General features: G+C 39.8%; 1 protein-coding gene across 1 annotated transcript; it reads left to right on the plus strand.

The window, feature by feature from the left end:
• Positions 1 to 4,107: 4,107 nt before the first annotated feature.
• slc38a8a (solute carrier family 38 member 8a) lies at positions 4,108 to 19,317 on the plus strand. Its single transcript, XM_026176871.1, has 10 exons — positions 4,108 to 4,305; positions 7,078 to 7,276; positions 8,511 to 8,667; positions 9,502 to 9,606; positions 11,422 to 11,479; positions 15,164 to 15,278; positions 16,602 to 16,749; positions 16,962 to 17,164; positions 17,245 to 17,296; positions 19,144 to 19,317. The coding sequence occupies exons 1-10, from the start codon at positions 4,108 to 4,110 to the stop codon at positions 19,244 to 19,246; spliced, it is 1,338 nt and encodes a 445-aa protein (XP_026032656.1). The 3' UTR covers positions 19,247 to 19,317.
• The last annotated feature ends 713 nt before the right edge of the window (positions 19,318 to 20,030 follow it).

Below are 20,030 nucleotides of genomic sequence, written 5' to 3' on the forward strand. Positions count from 1 at the left end.
TTATTTTTAGAGCAGTTTGATCTATGAAACTGCACAATGTCAGTCAATGGAAAAACATTTTTCATTCTTAGAATTACCCACAATACAGCTTGGCGGTTGACTGTTCAGTCACAGGTTGTGTTTATGCTAGTACTGGCCAATATAGCACCGAGCCAGCAGACTATCTAAAAGAGGCCTGGAATAAGAGGACGAGGATTACGAAGTGGATCTAAGAAACTGAGGACCCTGTGCAGTCGTGGGCTAGCAATTTCGATTAGTGTTGGCCCACCCTAAAGCCTACCCGAGGTTATGACTCACATGGGTAGCATCATGTCCAAAATAAACATCTGTTGTATATTTAAAAAAAAAAAAAAAAAAAAAAGGAACCTGTTTACCGAGGTTGTAAATTAGGCAACTAGAACAGTTGCTCCCTGCTGGCCATTATAAGGAATGCAGGTTTAAGCCTCTTCTGCATTGCTTTCTTTTTTCAGAGCTGGAATTTGTCTCTAAGATATGATCTACAGTGGAGCATCTACTAAGCCAACTCTTCTGAAATGCAAAACTTGCAGATTTTTTTAAAATGTAAAAATCTGTAGTTGTTAACCTCAACCACTCCAGGGAGTTCATCAGACATGGCTGAGCACTCTGTAGTCAGGCTTCATATAAACTTGTCATGCACTCAGCAGCACTCCTGACACCTTAAAGAGAGTTCTTTGAGGTGAGGTGCAGATTTGCTCACCAATTACAACATTTTTAAGTCTTACATTTATATTAGCAGGGGAACAAATGGAAAAATACATGCACATATCCATATTTAGATGTGATAAAGGCAAAGAATCAGCAGTGTGCAAACTGCTGTTTCTTTTCTTTGTTTCCATGAACAACCTTTTTGAACCTTTTGGTGGTTCCATTAGTGGTTTTCCTTATTTTATTTTATTTTTTGGCATTTTTTATGTAATGTCCACTGCTCCCTGTTGGGACCAGTAGGTCCCAGTAGGACCTGTAACCACTGGTACAATGGTTACAGCTGTGCATCATGCATTTGCTTCTTTTTCTGTTTCCATCCTGTGGATGCAGTTGAAATGTATGCTCTATTCCAAAAATCAAGGATGGTTCAGTCACACACACACATCTCACAAAGCTACCTACGTGAAAAGTAATTTCTTAAAAGCAAAATACCTGGGGAAATGGCTCAAAATCAATAAAAGCTTCCAGAAGGTTTTTGTAGGGGGCATGTTTGATCATTCAACAATAAACATTTGGAGGTGGCAGACAGAGGTTTATTGATGTGCCAAAAGGTCACCATCCACAGGTAGATTGGGGGACTATATTGTTCCTGTCTTTACCCGCTCTGACCTTTAACTGCTAGACCACGTAGATGTCCTGGTGACTCGAATCCTAATTTGAATAAAAATAAAACTGAGCTGCTTAATCAGCATTAAAAATGCCATCATAGCTTTAGTCTTTGTATTAATTGCATTTTCTTGCACATTTTCTCTTCACTGTGCTCCAGGTATCACAAAGAACTGATCAAACCTACGTACCTAACATTTTGGCTCCAGTCACCACGAGCGCTAGAGAGTGATTAAAAAGTGGAGGTTAAACCTGTGACATGAGGCAGACTGCTGAGAAGAAATAATTGCATTCCTTTCCGAGGAGTAATCACAGATTGACTGGACTAATTCCACACCACTCATGGGTTTAGTATTGGTATTGGGCTGAATTCAGTGATGCAGGCTGATTTCATCAGAGGTGATGTATGCCGGTGTGCTGGGGGCTCTGAGCTTTGGCTCTTTATCCAAGCCTAATAGGCCAGATCAGCCTGTGAATCTGTCACCAGTCTTCTTGGATGATGGCTCCACTTAAGAACTAATCTCCCTCGGAACCTTGGGAAACTGGGAAATGACCCCGGAGCCAGCTTGCCGTGCTAACAAGATTTGGGAAAGCTGGTGGTGAGTGGAGGTCACATGCCCTTGTTTCCTCCAAGGTTCCCAGATGCCAGGACTTCCTGTTGGGTCAACCAGGTTGTAGGGTTATATTCTGAACGAGCAGTTGAAACATATACTGGGGTGGCTCTGAGCTGAATTCTCCAAATGATCCATTGGTTCTTCCCTTATCACATCCTACTAGTATCCAGCATGACACGCTGGCTGAAATCTAAACTCCTGCTCCTCCAGCTCTCCCAGCGTTTCAACAGCCACGTTCTATGTAAGCTTTCCTCCTGCGTGTTTAAGAAATATGCACCAAATCATCTGAATTACCCATCACATACACCTGGAAGCTATCAGAAAGCAGCCAGTGATGACGTCTAAAAATGTGCTGCCAAACCTTTGGTTAAAAATTTGAATCAGGCGATTTCTGATACTTTTATGTGCCCACTAGGATCCGTTACTAATTAATTTCCCATGTGTGTAGCTGGTGAGTCAAATCAGGGCCATGATTCTTCCTCACATCTTATAGCTGCTTTGTAGCATTTTCCCTGTTTGTGCTGTGTGCGTTCTTGCATCTGTAGCATTTCTCTGCTTGGAGCTTGTCCAGGCCTGTGATACCTAAGCTGTGAAAGGACCCCCATTAACACAGCTCCGCTCATTCATTATCTCCATGCCCAATCCTGGTGGCAGGCTCGTTAATTTTCAAAGGAATTTGTGAGATCAATTTCCTTTTCCTCAGTGTCTGAATCCCAAACACATGGGTTATGCATGCAAATCAACAAATTGCTTGTAGCTTCTGCCTCTCTCCTTTCTTACTCCCCCCCCTCCCAGAAAGCTGGCTTTAAACTCCGGGGTGCAATCTGTTACCCTGTGACTGCACCGCAGGAAATTGATTTGTGTTGCTTTTTCATTTTCATCCATGAAATTAAAAGTCAAGAAACTCAATTTCACAAGTGAAATAAAGTTACATATAAATTTTGGAAGGGATGAGTTCAAACAAAGTGGGTTTGGCTTTTGTACCCCTGAATCAATCCTGTGCATGAAATTTACAAGTTGATGCTCCCATGTTATTTCTGCTGGACATATGTAGGCCATTCAGAACTGTCTTCATGTTTACTTCCCCTTCCAGACCAGACAACCTACTAAATGAGGCACCGCAAACAAAAGCAGATAAAAGCATCAAAAAGAGGGAATGAGAGGGAAGACGGAAAAGGGGATACAATGGCGGCATGTTTAGAGAAAAGAACGTGCAAGAAAGCTTTCAAAGAAAAACGGTCATCTTCCATTGATCCTCTGCTCCAAGCAGAAAACACTAATGGAGAGGCCAGATCCATAGGCTACGTTCACACTGCAGGTCTTAGTCTTCCTCATCCACTCTGTTTCCAGACTTTCACTGTCTTTACCAGTCAAGGACATTTAGCCCTCACAAAGACCCCAACCTCCAGGATTCATTCTAAGATGCTCCCTAGCATAGATATTCCAGCCTTTTCTTTAATTCTGTCCACGCACACATACTGGCTGTTTGTTGTTGTGTGTATATATTCAGGTTACTGAATTGAGAAGCTCAACTTGACTTTTTTTTCTACATAACCAGTTATGCAGACAGACTGGAACACCACATTTAGCCCTTATTACGAACATATTATTAAGGTTAGTTAGGCATTTCACACTATTGCTGTTCAGTTAGAGCATATTTCATAGCGTACTACATTTTCTACTTTATTGCCAGGACCTTTAGAATAAGATATAGACTGAGAAAATATGTCATTTTTATTACACAAGGTAAAAACAAATGTAAAAAAAACCCCCATTTGTTTTCAAATAATTTGCACATTGAACGCTTTCTAAATAAGTCCTTTGGCAGATTAAATATTACTTCTTTTTATTTCGATTTTTTTTCTCCTTTTTTTTAAACAAAATAAACCAAAACAAAGAGGAAAGTCTTGGGAAGATAACAACAACAACAATATGAAAGTGATCCATTGGATTAAGTTAAAAGACAGGTAAAAAGTTTCTGAGCAGCACCTGAAGGCAGCAGCAGCAGATCCACCCCTCCCTCCACCCGCTCTCCAGCCGGCCCACCTTGCTCAGTGGGCCCCTATGAGAGGCAAGCCCAGCATCCAAGTGACCTGCTCCTGTTTGCAGTCTACTTGCGAGCACCGCAGTATCGCGCAGTGAGTCTCCTGGCGGTCGGAGCATGGAGGAATTGGCCAGAGAGAGCATCAGTCTTCTGGCTTCAGCCTCGGCCAAGCCACCTCTGGACGTTGGGCCCCGGCTGGGCTCTGTGGGGGCCATTTTCATCATGCTTAAATCCGCTCTGGGTGCTGGGCTCCTCAACTTCCCCTGGGCCTTCGAGAGAGCCGGAGGAATCCACAGCGCTATCACCGTGGAGCTGGTGGGTATTTATTCATTTTAGAAAGACATATTATACAAAAATTCACACTTTGAATTTTTTCCCCCTGCATCACTGAGTCCTGTCTAATACACAAAATTACCTTTTTTTAAAAAGATTATTTATCAGCAATAACAGTTTTATATTTATTGATTCTGGGAGGTTTTTGAGTGGAAGTGATACATCTTATCTCCTTTAAACTGGGGCCCTCTGAGATTAATTAAAAACACTGTGATCTTCTCCACATGGCAGGAGAGGCCATGTTAGACTTGACCTCAGGACTTTAAAATTCACTTTATTCTTATCTCAATAAAAATGTTCTCCTCACTTGGCCTCTATAGTGGTCCAAAAGTTTGTAAAGAAATCCCCACAAAGTCTTTTTCTTGTTAATGTGCAGACTCTAAAACTGTAATTTTGGCAATTTGTTTAGCAAAGCAACTCCACAGAGCAAAGATTGTTCAAGACTTATATTTTTTTTCTTGTTTTACCCTCTCTGGATACTCTCTGCACTCATAAAACTCAGTGAAGATTTTAAACATATTTAAAGCTGCAGCCATTCATTCTTGGCCACTAAGGGGCAGAAAAAAGACAAATATACAGGTGTCACAATACTCACACTTAAAATTTAACATGTGTTAGTATTCAGTGAACTTTTTGCATGTAATTATATGTGACTAACAAAATTCCAATATTTGCTCTACTTTTAGCTCTAGTTTGGTCTTTAACTAATGATAGATGAATGAATCCGGCCCACTGGACAGCTTTAGAAAATATAAAGAAGTGCATAGATTTCAAACTTTCACCTGTATTTTATTTTTTATTACTCAATTAAATAACAGGAAAGTTCCTGTTTTTCTGTTATTAGTCAGTCCATTGCAAAAACGTCATATTTTATAATTACAGGACAGTCTGAGCAATGAACTAACTTTTTCTGTAATTTTACACATTTATCATGTAGTCTCATTGGATCAAAGTGGGCTGTATATGGACCACTATGTGTATAGAGTTTGACATCCCTGCTGTGGATCATTTCCCCTTCATACATGGTAATGATGGTTGAACTGAACTGTTAAAATCAAATCCCCCATTTGGATACTGTTGAGGCTTAAAGTTAAGAGTGTGCACAGGCACAGTCACCTGCAGCTGGTAGCACTGTTTATAGACTGACTGAAGACTTTATCAGATACATCGTGTTAGGACGGAGCTGGAGTCCTTTTTGCTTTGCGAAGTGTCTAAATTCTTTGTGGCATAAATTCAACAAGGTGCTGGAAACATACCTCACAGGTTTTGGTCCACATTTACATGATCGATCATGCAGTTGTTGTACACTTGTCATTTGCATTGGGTTCGGGTGACTATGGAAGTCTTTAGATTACAGTGAATATTCTGTCATGTTCAAGAAACCAGTTTCGGTTCATCTGAGTTTTGTGATATCGCGCGCTGTCCTGCTAGAAGCAGCCATCACAAGATGGGTACACAGCAGTTATAAAGGGATGGACATCAGGCAACAGTACTCAGGTAGGCTGTGGCATTTAAATTGATGGTCATCTGGTACTAAGAAGCCAAAGGTGTGTCAAGAAAATATCCCTCACACCATTACAGCACCACCACCAGCCTGAACAGCGCATGATGGAGCCATGCTTTGATGTTGTTTATGCCAAATTCTGACTCTACCTTTCAAATGTTGCAGCAGAAATCAAGACTCATCAGACCAGGCAATATTTTCTGAGTCCGCTGATGCCCAGTTTTGGTGAGCCCAGAACAGGAAAACTGTAGCCTCAGTTCCCTGTTGTCAAAGGAGCTTGCAAAGAAAAGCGTCTGGACTTCTTTAAGTTACTTGAAGACGTTTCACCTCTCATCCGAGAAGCTCCTTCAGTTCTAAGGTCAAATGGTGGAGAGTCCCAGATATCATATATCAGTTTCCTGTTCTTACCTGACAAGAATGAGACCTGGTCTGGTCTTCTGCTTCCAGGTTTAACATTTTATGAATTCAAAGATGCTCTCCTGCATAGAAGACAAGTGGTCATTTGAATTACTGTTTCCATCCTATCAACTTGAAACAGTCTGGTCATTCTGTTCTGACTTCTCATATCAAGACTTGGTGCTTACTGGATATTTTTTCTTTTTCAGACTGTTCTATATAAACTCTGGAGATGATTGAGTGGAAAACTCCCAGTAGATCAGCATAATCCAGTATCCAAATACTAATCCAGCCTCTCTGGCACTAACAACCATGTATTTACAGCCACTTAAATCACCTTTCTTCCATATTCTGATTTCTCAGTTTGACCATGAACAGGTCATCTTGACAATGTCACCATTACATGTCTAAGTGCATTATTGAGTTGCTGTGACACCCAGTGCATTTCTTAGTTTTCCATGGGGTCATTCATTAAATACATTTGTCACACTGCCAATAAATTACATGCATCCACGCAGGCATTTAGTAATTGTATTAGTTTCACTTATGTTATCCATCAGCAGAGTATGCAATACATTTAAAAATAGACACGAGGACCTGATCAGAAGTTAGTGAAACACTGATGTTTCCCAAACGTGCACGGGCAAAAAGAAAACTTTAATGTTTCCTGATGATCTTTTATTTACCAAGCACTTTTGGACTCAGGACCTAGAGCTGCACGTGAACAAAGGGTATTCAGTTTGACTGAATTTAGGCTTTTGTCATTTAAATGTATTGAGCAGAACACAGTCAAAATAACACTTGGAAGTTGATTTAACATTGTCTTATTGTCTTGGTTTTCTTCACCTGCTCAGGTTTCCCTCGTGTTCCTGATTAGTGGCCTGATTATCCTGGGCTATTCCTCGTCCATTAGTGGCCAATGCACCTACCAGGCGGTGGTGAAGAAGATATGTGGGCATGTCATTGGCCAACTGTGTGAGATCTGTTTTGTCTTCAACCTCTTCATGATTTCTGTGGCCTTTCTGGTCATAGTGGATGACCAGCTGGAAAAGTGTGAGTTAATGTTCACTTTTATTTTTCAATCTTTCATCATTTCCTAAATTTACTATTTTAAAAAAAAAATCATTTTCCTGTTATCCAACATTGTTTGCCAGCAGGAGCTATTCAGAGTGTGTTGAATACTGTATTTAGTTCGAACTCTCAGTGTTGTGTTGTGTTTGAATGGATAAATGCAGACACAGTGGTACAGAAATGCATCTGTTGGCTCTGTGTTGCAGCAACATGAAACCACTGCAGCTCGTTGCAGGTTTGATTCGACACATTTCTGGTGGATTTTAATGTCACTTGTTCAGCAAATGTCAAATGTCACAGTTGTGAACTAGAGATTTATAAATACGATTGAACTGTGTTGAGTGACAGATTTGTTTTATGTTACTAATAAAAATGAAACATGGGGGATCAGTTTGCTTTTGGAGGCAGCCTCAAGTGGCTGGAAGAGGAAGTGCAGACTTTTGTACTACATTGTTACATTAATTTTACAGCCCTGATATTGCCTCTTTCATACAGTTCAGTTTGATACTTCAAAGAAGTGAGCATGCACTAAATGTCAGTTAGAAGAGTGAAAATAATTCAGAGAGTGATGCAAATAGACAGTACATGCATAAATGTTCAACAGTGTATTTCAAAACCACAGAGCAACTGCAGTTTTGGCAGCCTTGCTCAGCTCGTGTCATCTCTAAGATGAAATGCAGATTTAAAGTGATTAAATGATAGGATCCTATTGTATATAATCTTTCTGTCCAGATTACAGGCACTGAAATAGATTCATAATTCATATCCTCTAAAATACAGCTTTCTTGAAGGGCCAGTGGGAAAAATATATAAATCTGTACACTTGGTTTATAAAATCCATCCATCTGTAGTTTATGGAGCCACAGATTCATAGTTTGTAAATGGATTTCTAGACATATTTTACTTTTTTAGAAAAAAGGAAAGCGATTGAAGCACAAGAATGTGTTTTTGATTTAGGTTTTTGGGCACATTTACCACTGTGATCTGTTTTGAATTGGACTTTTCAGCACTTTCATTTAGCACCATCTTTTTTCAAGTTTATTTTTTTAAAACCAAACTGAGATATGCAAGCAGGGAAATTGGTAGAAGCAGATTGCTGTTCATGAATTAGACAGCAGTTTTATTTGCATTTTCTCTGTTTTTAAAAAAAAAATGCATTTAACTTTCACATCTGTGATATATGTGTGTTGTTACGTCGCTGTTTTGTGTCTGTCAGTGAGCGACTCCCTGCATGAGCTGGTAACTAATCTTCCGGAGTCAGAGATGCCAGAACACTTCTACATGGACCGGCGCTTCGCTTTGGTGCTGCTCTGTTTCTTCCTCATCCTGCCATTATCCATCTCCAAAGAGATCAGCATTCAGAAATACATCAGGTCAGGTGTTACATGTGGTGGCACTTATAGTAGTTATTATTATTTTTTAAATTAGGTGATAATGACAGCTAATGGACGGTTCAAATTTATCATTCATATTTCCTGCTGCACCCAGCTGTATCCAAAAGATTTTAGTCACAATGCCTGAACTACCCACTGAAAAATACTTGATTTCTTTATGATTATTTGTGTGAGACTTTTCATTCACAGTTTCTTTTTTGATTATTTCAAAAACTTCACTGTGCTGCCACCCAAAGGCCAAACTGTCAAATTAGGAAAAATGATCACGATATAGGAAACCAATAAGTAATGAGGAGATTAATGTTATCAAGATCGATGACCTTTTACCTGCTGGCAGCCTTCATGACAACTTTAACATCTTGGCTCAGCATACAGTTTCATATTTACTGTAATATTAATACAAAATCCTATTACAAGCGCCCTTCTAATATCACCATTCACAGGCCATAAGCTGTTGTGTAAGTTATAGTCAGTTGCAGACCTAATTTTGAGGTTTCTGTGTGGTGGGTGAAGTATAAAGGTTGTTTCTCAGGAGTAGCATAGCCTGCAAAACTGGTGTTCAGATTTGTTAAAGTGTTTTGGAGGTGTGCTTACTCAGCTTTACGGTGCCGCAGCGTTTCTTTTCTTAAAGAAGAGGATTATGATCCTCATTTATTCAGAGCATACAGGTCAAGCATGTCTCTATATGGATAAATGAGTAGAGAACATGACCCTGGTCAGCCTCAAGTAAGCCTCTCATTCATTTTATGTTGGACTGAATGTTTCAGTCTGATTTCTGTCTGAAGCAGGCTTTTTGTCTCCATCCTCTCACAGTGTTCTGGGTACTTTGGCTGCGACCTACCTGACCACAGCCATCATCATCAAATACCATACCATGCCTTCTGTTCTGGTTCACAACAGCCCTCTCCACACCAATGGGTACGTACGTTTGTGTGTGAGGGCTACAAATAATGGGTTCCAGGGCTCCAAACAATCTGCTTGCTTCACTGGTCACAACAGTAAGTGAAGTGAGGTTCAGACTGGTCTTCGGACAGACTGGCAGCATCGAGAGTGCAGTGAATTATCAATGCTGTGGTTGATTCGCTTGTTTTCAGTTCTCCAGCTCAATGCTTGGTTTTTTATTTTTATTTTTAGAACTGTGCTGATTCACTCTTAGATAATATTTAGTGTAAACAATTTTAAATCCTTCACATATAATGCAAATGCATTATCCACTACACCATGGAACCACTTTTGTTAAAAAAAAGAAAGAAAGTAACAAAGTGAAAAAGAAAAATAGGTGTCATTAAACGTGATTTATTACACAAAACTACTAAAGTAAAGATGAACACAGGGAAGCTCTTTTCTTCACGGTCTCCAAGGCCAAAAACAACAAACAAAACAAAACAAACTAAGAAAACACATCAAGAACTCTCGAGCCAAAAACAGAATACAGTGGCTGAGCTCCCTGTCCAGCTAAAAACAGGAGAAAACAATTGAAACAAAAATGGCAGAGCACCCCTACCTGCTTCCACTGTGATTAACTATTAACACTGTAAAGGCATACTTTTACTCACAACAAAGAAAGAAAGTCAAAGTTACACAGAGTTTAAATTCACACACAGCTGCCGCCTGCTGCCCAAACCACTGTAGCTCACAGTTCTGGCAAATGGGGGACGTGGAAGGGGCGTGGCGGTTTGAGATGGCAGTCGTGGCTGACGAGCTGCAACACACCTCAGCTCCAGCTCATGAGGCAGACCTGGAACTCTCTCATTAAGGGAGAGCCACTAGAGGTGAGCGACCGTAGCAGGTAGCATGCTGGTTAACACCGCTGCCTCACAGCAAAAGGGTCCTGGGTTTTTCTGTGTGGAGTTTGCATGTTCTTTTTGGGTACTCTGGCCAAAGACATGCATTTAGTGAGGTTAGGTTAATTTAGTTGATCCTAAATTGGGCATAGGTGTGAATGGTGCAAATGACCTGTCCAGAGTGTAACCTACCGGCTCCACCGGTAACCTTGTTAAGGATGGATGGATGAAGTTTATATATATATATATATATATATATATATATATATATATATATATAACTTCATCCATCCATGAAGCGTTGTTTTAAAGAAGAGTGGGATAGAAATCCTCCACAACAATGTGAGACACTGATTAAGTCATATGGAAAACAATCACTTCAAATTATTGCTGCCAATGGAGGTTCTTTTGAAAACGTTCCTCTTCACAGAACTCTATGCAGACACATTTTTGATACTGGCACCCAACACCAGGGGGTGCTGCAGAAAGGGGTTTCTTGACTGTTAGGTAGGCATCAGCAGTCCTGTCTAGTTCTAATAAACATATTCTAACTCTTCTCTTAAATGCTCTTTTCAGTCTTGATGATGAAGTTTTCATCTTTTAGTTATCATCTATGTGTCGTAAATATACTTCATCACCAGAGCTAGTCCACATATTGAGGTTGCACCCAGGAAATATGGCTTTTGTAAAGCTTCCTCATAAATCTGTCTGAATTGAGGCCACTAGGACAGACGCAGTTGTCCACTTGAAGCCCTGTGTTGCTCTGTCTGGATCACTGACTTAACTCGGCAGCTCTTATCACCCATTTGCCTGTGATTGACAGAGTAACTCTAGAGTGAAGAGTCTCTAAATGCCATGGCATTATCAGCGGTGCCTCAATAATAGACTAATTCTTCTTCCGGTGGCATTTGTGAATCCATGAAAATGACTCTTGTGTTTCCTCCTTAAGGATGAACTCCTGGGCCGCCATGTTCAGTGTCATCCCGACCATCTGCTTTGGTTTCCAAGTGAGTGCAGCAATTTAAAATATGTTGATGTTTATGTTCATCTAAAACTTGGATAACATGTGTTTGCATCGTCGTGCTGCCTTAAGGCTGGAGGCCAGTGCAAGCACAGCTGTCTGTGGAGGAGTACGTAATGTATCAGCAGGAAAAACTGCTTGGAAGTGTATATATGTGGCTAAATATGCAAGTAATTTCTAAGCAGGTAATGAGCCACGTCTTCATAATGTTTCACCTGAACGTCTTTTAGTCATACTGCAGATATTTTGGACTTCAGTATTTATAAAGGCTTTAGATATGTGGCTCTGATGTCTCTGCCCCCAAAACCATTGAGATAAATGGTAAAAAGCATGACTCATTTGCCTCTGCAAAACGATTAGGACATTTACAAAAATAATAAATAATAAGACAGGAAATTAAAAACAAAAGGTATAAAGGTAACAAAGTGGAAATACATTGGCAAATAAATGATCTCGCTGTACTGGAAAGATAGCAAACAAACACCAGGTCATGTGTTCTGTGTTAGTTTCTGTTTCAGCTTTTTTTTTTTGGGGGGGGGGGGGTTAAGTACAGCGTTTTGTTGTTTTGCAGGAGAATTTGAATTGTTTGCCTGAGATAATAACAGTGGAGGAATTAATTTAATTTTTTAGCCAAATTTCTTGAGATAAGGTTAAAGTTTGCTCTTAATGTGAGTGGGAAAAAAATCTGAAGTACTGCTCTTACAATCAAAAAGCTTGATAAATGGCTCAATGGTTTTAATTTAGCTGACATTTGTAGATGTATACAAACCAACGTAATGGGAGAGAATGCGTTTAGATGACATGTGATAATTTGCTGTAATTTAAAATATGGGTCTTATGTTTGTAAATGATACAGACACAGCTGCCATGTCACTTTCAGAAAATAACAAGAAAAGTGTTGTTTTGTTCTTGTGCTTTTAAGGCTGAGGACACTGAGACTGAGGCAGCCGGGGCTATTAAAGGCATTAGGTCCATATGTTTTGGAGCAATAACAATTTTTGTAATTTTGACTCTTTATACCAACATAGTGGATCATAGTCTCCAATCAAGAAACATCAATATGAATACAGAGGGTTTACAGCAAGATGCAAAGCAATTGTTTGCATCTTGCTGTAGAACACGAAGGGCAGATTAGATTTTGCCAGAAAACATCTGAAACAGGTGGCACAGCTAAAAAAATAGAATTATTTAAAATTTTATTTAAAATAAAACCCAGTTTGCCTTCTATTGGAACAATGGAAAGAGAAAAGTATTAAGAAGGAAAGAAACAGCTCATGATCTGAACAATATAAGATTATCTATCAAACATGGTGGAAGGAATGTTATGGCATGGGTATGGATGGCTGCTAGTGGAACCAGGCCACTAGTGTTTTTAGAAGTTAGATGAAGTGTGAAGTGGAAAAAGACTATACTGATTGCTCAGATCAGCCAAATGCTGCAACACAGATTAGATGGCTTTTCACAGAGCAAATGATTCAAAGCATATCTTAGGACTTTGACGACTTGGGTGGTAGATTTAAAGGGTAGTGCAAAATCAACCCAAGTTTCTCAGGACAAAGAATTTAGACCAGAACATTTTGTTCAATTACTGAACAGAAAACTGAAGGCAGAGAGCCACAAAATGAGCAGCAACTAAGGGCAGCTGCATTAGAGGCCACCGACAGTATCTCAAGAGAGGAAATACAGCATTTAATGATGTCCATGGGTTCTCGACTTCAGGCACACATTGACTGCAAAGGACCTTCAAGCATTAAAAACAATCCCTATTTGAAATTATGTGTCCAATCACTTTTGTGCCTCTGAAGATGGGAGACTGTGTATAAAAATGACTGCAATTCCTAAATAGTTGAAAATTATTGTTAAACCCCTTGAATTAAAGCGGAAAGTTTGCAGCTCAGTTACACAGATTGTTTCATTTAAAATCAACTGTTTTGGTGAATGTAGGCAAAAAAATGTGCCATTGTCCAAAAACAGATGTGACTGTGTAAATGTTGAAGCAGTCATCCTGTAATTTTATCGTGTATGAAGCACCGTAGTTGCAGTTGGATAAGAATAGAAATCTTCCATGTCTTGATTCTTTCTTCCATAAAGTCTCAGGAATCAAAATAGAGCTTTATCGTTAAAAAATAATGCTAAACTATAGTTGGCATGGCCCTCACTCTTCCTGGACGGCCTCTCTGCATCACTGCTGCGGCCATCAGATAAAATTAAAATGCCAAAACAAGTCACATACTTTTACGTTCACACAGAAGCTGGCAAATCGGTTTATGACAGAGATTTGGGGAATCACAAGGTTACAGAAATAAACCAAAGCAAATCCATCTATATTTACACCAAAGGTGCTTGGAAAGTATAGGCGCCAAGGTCATGAGGTATGCAGCCTTACCATTTAGCCACTGGGGCGTATTACAAGCGAGAGGGCCAAGCTATGACAAAGTCTGAGATGCACGATGTTTGCTCAACACGTACCAAAAAGAAGCTTTAAAACTGCTGTCAGTGCTTTGTCAGTGCTCTTACTGCATCAGGCGGACGGGCAGGTGGAGGGTGTTAAATATCTCGACGCAAGCAGAAGTGAGGATGTGAGGATGCACATCTCAGCGTTATTGACTCAGTGCGTGCCAGATGTTTAGATTTTGGAATATAAAATGAAGCTACTGCAAGGGCTCCATTAGGTGGATCAGCTGTGTATAAAGCTGATATTTCCCTCAGGAAATGTTTATGTCTGATAATGTCTAGCTAAATTTAACATCAGCAAAACGTATAGATTATTTGGCTAAATACACTCTCACATCGTATCATTCACGTCCATTGTATTGGGCTGGAAACACAGAAGTCGTTTTGTGTGTTTTTTTGCTCTTTGATGTAATATAGAACTTTCTATGTAGCATATAATGGCTCATATTGGAGAGTGGGTGTTCTCACTTAATCTTTAAGGCTTCTCAGGAGAGTGTGTTTAACTTCAGTGTAAAGGTCAGCAAGCTGCCGCTCACTGTGCTCCGTGGGAGCGCCGCAGAGTGAGCTTTTCATATTTAATAGCAGGGCAGAGTGCATGGAAAAAAGATCATTCTGTCAGTCTCAAGCAGGACAGACTGATGTGTAACTTCCCAAGTTGCCAAGGTAACCCCTGAAGGCTGGTGGCGGGATCTAATAAAAGGAGGCGAAAGTGTGAGAGGATTGATGCATGTCCTCTCAAACAAACACATAGACACGCTCCCTCAGGGTGAGTGATTGCAGGGCAAAGGGTTGAATAGAGGGCTGATGAGATCCTGAGAGGAAGGGAGGGCAAGGAAAAAGGAAGCGAGATTTTACACTGCCCGGTGGCAGCTGGGATCAAGTAGGGACAAGAGTCTTTATCCTGAAATCTATGAAGGATTAATTCAGCCCTATTGTGCCACTGACACAGCCCGTGCACCTTCTTTTATTTCCTACCTCAGTTCATCACACTGGCAGTAACATCAGACATAATAAGACCAGCCTGAACTATGAGATCCAAAGAGAGGAGAATAATCCGACGCAGACTGTTACAGAGACATGCAGTCTGACCAGCGACTATTCCCTGGTTGAAGCGTTTGGCTCAATGTGTCAGGGGATTGTCTGACTGTGGGCACTGTTACTGTTTCCTTCTATACTTAAAGTGTGATTGAATTTCACATCTTTGTGCTGGTTTCAGTGTCACGAGGCGTCCATCGCCATCTACAGCAGCCTGGAGAACCAGCGGCTCTCTCACTGGGTCTTCATCTCTGTGATCTCCATGATCTTCTGCTTCGTCATTTACTCCCTCACAGGTCAAATGACTTCCTCTGCTTCCTCTCTCCACAACCCACCCAAGTTATATTTCATATCTTATGTGTTATATACTCTTATACACGTTTTTTATTACTTGAATACTGATTTTATCTCACTAATGATGGACTTTATTTTAGTTTTGCAGTTACATACTATACAGCTATGCAGTTAATATACATTACATCCGATGAAATATGTAACTACTCATCAAATACTCCATTTTTGGTTCCTATGTATTGTACTAAACTCTTGTTGAGCCCAATGAAAAAAAAGAACTGCTTTAAATTTCAGTTTTATTTATACAGCGCCAAATCACAACAACAGTCGCCTCAAGCCGCTTTATATTGTAAGGTAGACCCTACAATAATACATACAGAGAAAAACTCAACAATCATATTTCCCCCTATTAGCAAGCACTTTGGCAACAGGGGGAAGGAAAAACTCCCTTTAACAGGAAGAAACCTCTGGCAGAACCAGGCTCAGGGAGTTGCAGCCATCTGAGGTGCTCTGAATGTGGCTCAGCTTGGCTGTAATTCTGGAAAGAAATTGTGATCACGTACAAGTTTTAACCTCATACGCATACACAAAAAATATGAACTGACAGTAATCCTCACTCTGCTCACAGAGGCCAACAGAGGGCAACTCTTTCGGTTGCAAAAAAGAAGTTGAGTTCTTTAGAAGGCGATGGGAAAATGACCAGAGTTGATGGCCTTTGTAAACACTTTTTAAAAGGTTGATTATCTTATCTGCTAGTTGGAAGCTCTTTTGAACATTCAATTAATTTTGTAATTTGTAGTTCTATGTATAATAAGAAAGACGATAGAGTAAGGGTAGGCCATAGGTTTTGACTACCTTTGTGACTGAATGGGAGGAGAATTTTCAGTTTATTTTGGGACAAAGTCAGCCTGCTTTTTAAGCCTTTTTTTTTTAAACCTGTGACTCTGCAAAATCAACAGAATTTCAGTGACCACAAAGTTAATTTCAAAATAATCTTCAAAATAACTCCAAAAATAGGCCTGTTTAGGCATTTTAAGGTGACTTCAGAGTTGCTTCTACAGGACAACCTTCATATTTCATTCAGGTTCACTCATTGTGACGCTGGGTTTCATAAAAAAAGCTGGTGATGCCCCAAAACACTCAAGTCAAGGATTAAAACCATTACCTCATAAAGCAATGAGTTACATCAAGGTGGCTTTACCCAAGTTTTATATCTATTTTTTTTTAAAAAATAACTCGTGAAATGATTATAAATCATTGTTTGTGTGGCTGCAGATAAGCTGCAGTTGTTGGTAACTGTAAACCTTCACACTTCTCTGTTGCAGGAGTTTATGGGTTCCTGACATTTGGAAAGGACGCGAGGCCTGACATTTTAATGTCGTACACTAGCAGCGATGTCCTAATGCTGATCGCGAGGCTGCTGTTTAGCATCTCTATCATCACCATCTATCCCATCACCCTGCTGCTCGGCAGGTCAGCAACTCTTCAGTTGAATCTTGTTAACTTGGCTCACTTTTCCATTTAAATGAAGCGATTCTCAGTTAAAGCAAAGTTTCACATTTGAAAACTCTTACGTGAAGTGAGGGCAAAGACACAAACTGCGAGCACCTAAATCGTCTTCACAGGGTGCAATGTTTCAATTACAAAAGACAGTGTGTGGCTACGCATCTGTTTCTGCTCCTCAGATCAGTGATCCAGGACCTGCTGCTGAGCTGGCGACAGAGACGCAGCGGCGTGGTCACGGTAGACTTTGAAAGCCGCAGCCGCTACATGCTAACGGTCCTGTGGATAACCGCGACGCTGCTCATCGCTGTGTTTGTACCAGACATCAGCAAGGTCATCAGTGTGATCGGAGGGATCAGCGCATTTTTCATCTTTATCTTCCCAGGTAGCGCTCTTGGTTATTGATGCGTGTTATGACCAATGTTTCACGTGTGCTGTTGAAACTTTGTGTTTGTGTTTGAACAGGGCTCTGTTTGATGTTTGCCATGCAGTCAGAGCCGGTGTCCTGTAAGACCAGGTGAGGGAAAAACTTCATTTAAATGATAATGTAATGCAAATATACAGATGGAAGGTAATCCAAAGAAGAGACAAAGAATATATTCAGTTCAGTTCAGTTCAGTTCAGTTCAGTTTAGATATTTTGTAATGATTGTGAAGGCACATGTTTGAAATGTTTGAAATAAAAATGAACTGAACTGAACTGAACTGAACTGAAGAATGAAGGAAGTTTGCATAATAAGCTGAAATGCCTGCATGGATGTTTGACTGGATCTTCACGCTTGCACTATATCTCAAGTTGTTTTCGTGTGACAACCATATCATTATGATCATTATTGTTCTTTTTCCTGCATTTATTCTATTTCACTGTATGTGCCGCTCTCTGTACTCTCAACTGCCTCATGGGGATAAATATCGGAATCTGAAGCTAAAGTGATTAATTTAGCAAACATCTAGTCAGAAGCGATATAGACAACTCAGCTGACTAATTCATAAATCCATAATAATTTGGGATGACATCTGGTAAAATCAAGATGCAAATCAAGAGTTCTAACGCAGGACTGTCACAGTACCAGCTTTTTATCATACATAAAATGATAATATTGCTATATCCATTGAGAATTTGATGTAAAAAGTACAAATCACACTTAACTTTTTATAATTTATTAACTCCCTGTTGCCTTTTGTAAGGCAAATAGTTGCTAAATTGATGATAACATAGAGAAACTACACTGCAGTGACTCAGTTGGGGCAACTATAGACACACTTGAGAGTCAAGCTGCAGGGCAAACAGAACCTGTGTATTCAATGAAGTCCTTTCATTAGTGGGATTGTTAGAAATCAGTCTTTATTAAGTATTATCACAGCACTGCTCTCATAGGTTACATCATTATGCATCAGAAATTTGTCTAAGGAAGGCCAAAACTAGGCGTTTTTCTTTGTGCTCTCTGTGTCCCCTCATACTGTGTTTTAACACAGCTACAGTGTTTTCTACATTTATGGTGGGATTGATGCTCTCCATATTTCTTGTTGTTTTCTGTTGTCAGACAACTTATGAAATAGTGACTTAATAGGAGCAACTAAACTTAACTTGATGACCTGGAGACATTGAAGCTGCTGTTTTGATAAAATATTCATAGTATGATTAACATCCTCTGACACAGTTGCTGTAGATGATGATAGTCGTGTTTCCAATTTTTACACAAAATTTTTCGTGCAGAAAGCTGAAACTAAGAGAGATAAATGCATGAATATAATCCTCTAAGCGTGTATGGCTGGAATGTAAAGTTTCAGTTAAACTTTTAATCTTGTGGTTTCAACCTTTTAAGGAATTCTTTAATAGTAGTCGCAGGTCTCAGGATGTGAACCTGTCTGTCAGCTGGTTTGCTCATTCAGAGATTCCTCCTCAGAATAAATCAAATCCACAAGCTGTATCTGTGTCTAACTCAATTATGAACCCACCTATGTGTGGCTGGCACATGCATATTAAAAGGATGAAACTTTTGGAGAAACATTTTCAGATTTTTTGTTAATTGTAATGACCTCGCTCTGTTAATAATGGTGCGATAAGTTGGCAAAACTCTAAGGGCTACAGAACCATTAGTTGACTCCTAATTTTTCTCTCACTTGCACTGTAGCAACATAAGAAACAGTACAACCTACGGCACAGTCTGCAAGTAAAGCAAGACAAAAAGGGTAAAATGAAACGTGATGATTGGTTTATTTAGTGCCACGAGTAAAGGTCAGACTAAATTCAGTGCTGCTGCACCATCTGTTTCATTGAGTGAGTTAAGATTGGGTTGAAGGATGTTACTGAAAGTAAGTCCCATCATTTGTTGACCACTTGGTACCACTTGTTGTCCTCCAGAGTCATCTTCACGGTTTGGGGGGTGGTGATGCTCATCTGTGGAGCCTTCATATTTGGCCAGAGCACCACCATCGCTGTTATGCAGCTCCTCGGAAAGATCTGACTTTTCCACGTCCCTTGATGGTTCGAGCGTTTTTAGAAACAGACAGTGGGGAATAAACGTGAAATAACCGATGGTGAGTTATGGCTCTTTAACAGCACATGGAGATGACCCTGGATCAGTGAAGCAGCCTTTCAAAACTTGCAGCTTATGGTTTTTAAAGGACTGAAGCCAGCAATCATGTCTCCCTCCTCAAGTACAGGATGTTAGTTTCACTTGGGATAATTATTCCTACTTGCTATATGATTATCTATGTCCGTACCTCTTGCCTTGCTGACATGAAATCCTCAGGTATTTTCTATAGTTTGTGCTTACAGTCTTATAACACACTGCCACAATCAGTTTAACGCCCTAAATAAAACTCTACACTTAGTTTTATCTGTACAAAGCTTAGTATAGAGCTTTATCTTAATATTGTAGAGTGTTATAAAATGACACACGGCACCTTTTTCACATTTTCTTGAATAGATTCTACTTTAATTAAAGTAAAAATATTCTCAATAGTGCAACATAAATAATCAAGAGCCATTAAAACTTAAAAAATATTATCATGCAGGCCAAATGGGATGTGTTAATGAGACATTACCTTTTTTTTTAAAATGATAAATCTTTTTCATCATTTCCTGCTTGCCTGTTACTGCTGATATGTGGGTAGGCCTTTGGTGGAGCCATAAAAGACTGCCACAACAGTAGCTTGAGGTTGCAACATGAATTCAGGAGAGAGGATAATTTTATGTTTCTGTACGTGAATATTTGGTTTTTGTGTGTAAATAGGTCATTTTTTTAA

Source organism: Astatotilapia calliptera, chromosome 7, assembly GCF_900246225.1.
Source record: "Astatotilapia calliptera chromosome 7, fAstCal1.2, whole genome shotgun sequence".
In the NCBI taxonomy this organism is placed as follows: domain Eukaryota; kingdom Metazoa; phylum Chordata; class Actinopteri; order Cichliformes; family Cichlidae; genus Astatotilapia; species Astatotilapia calliptera.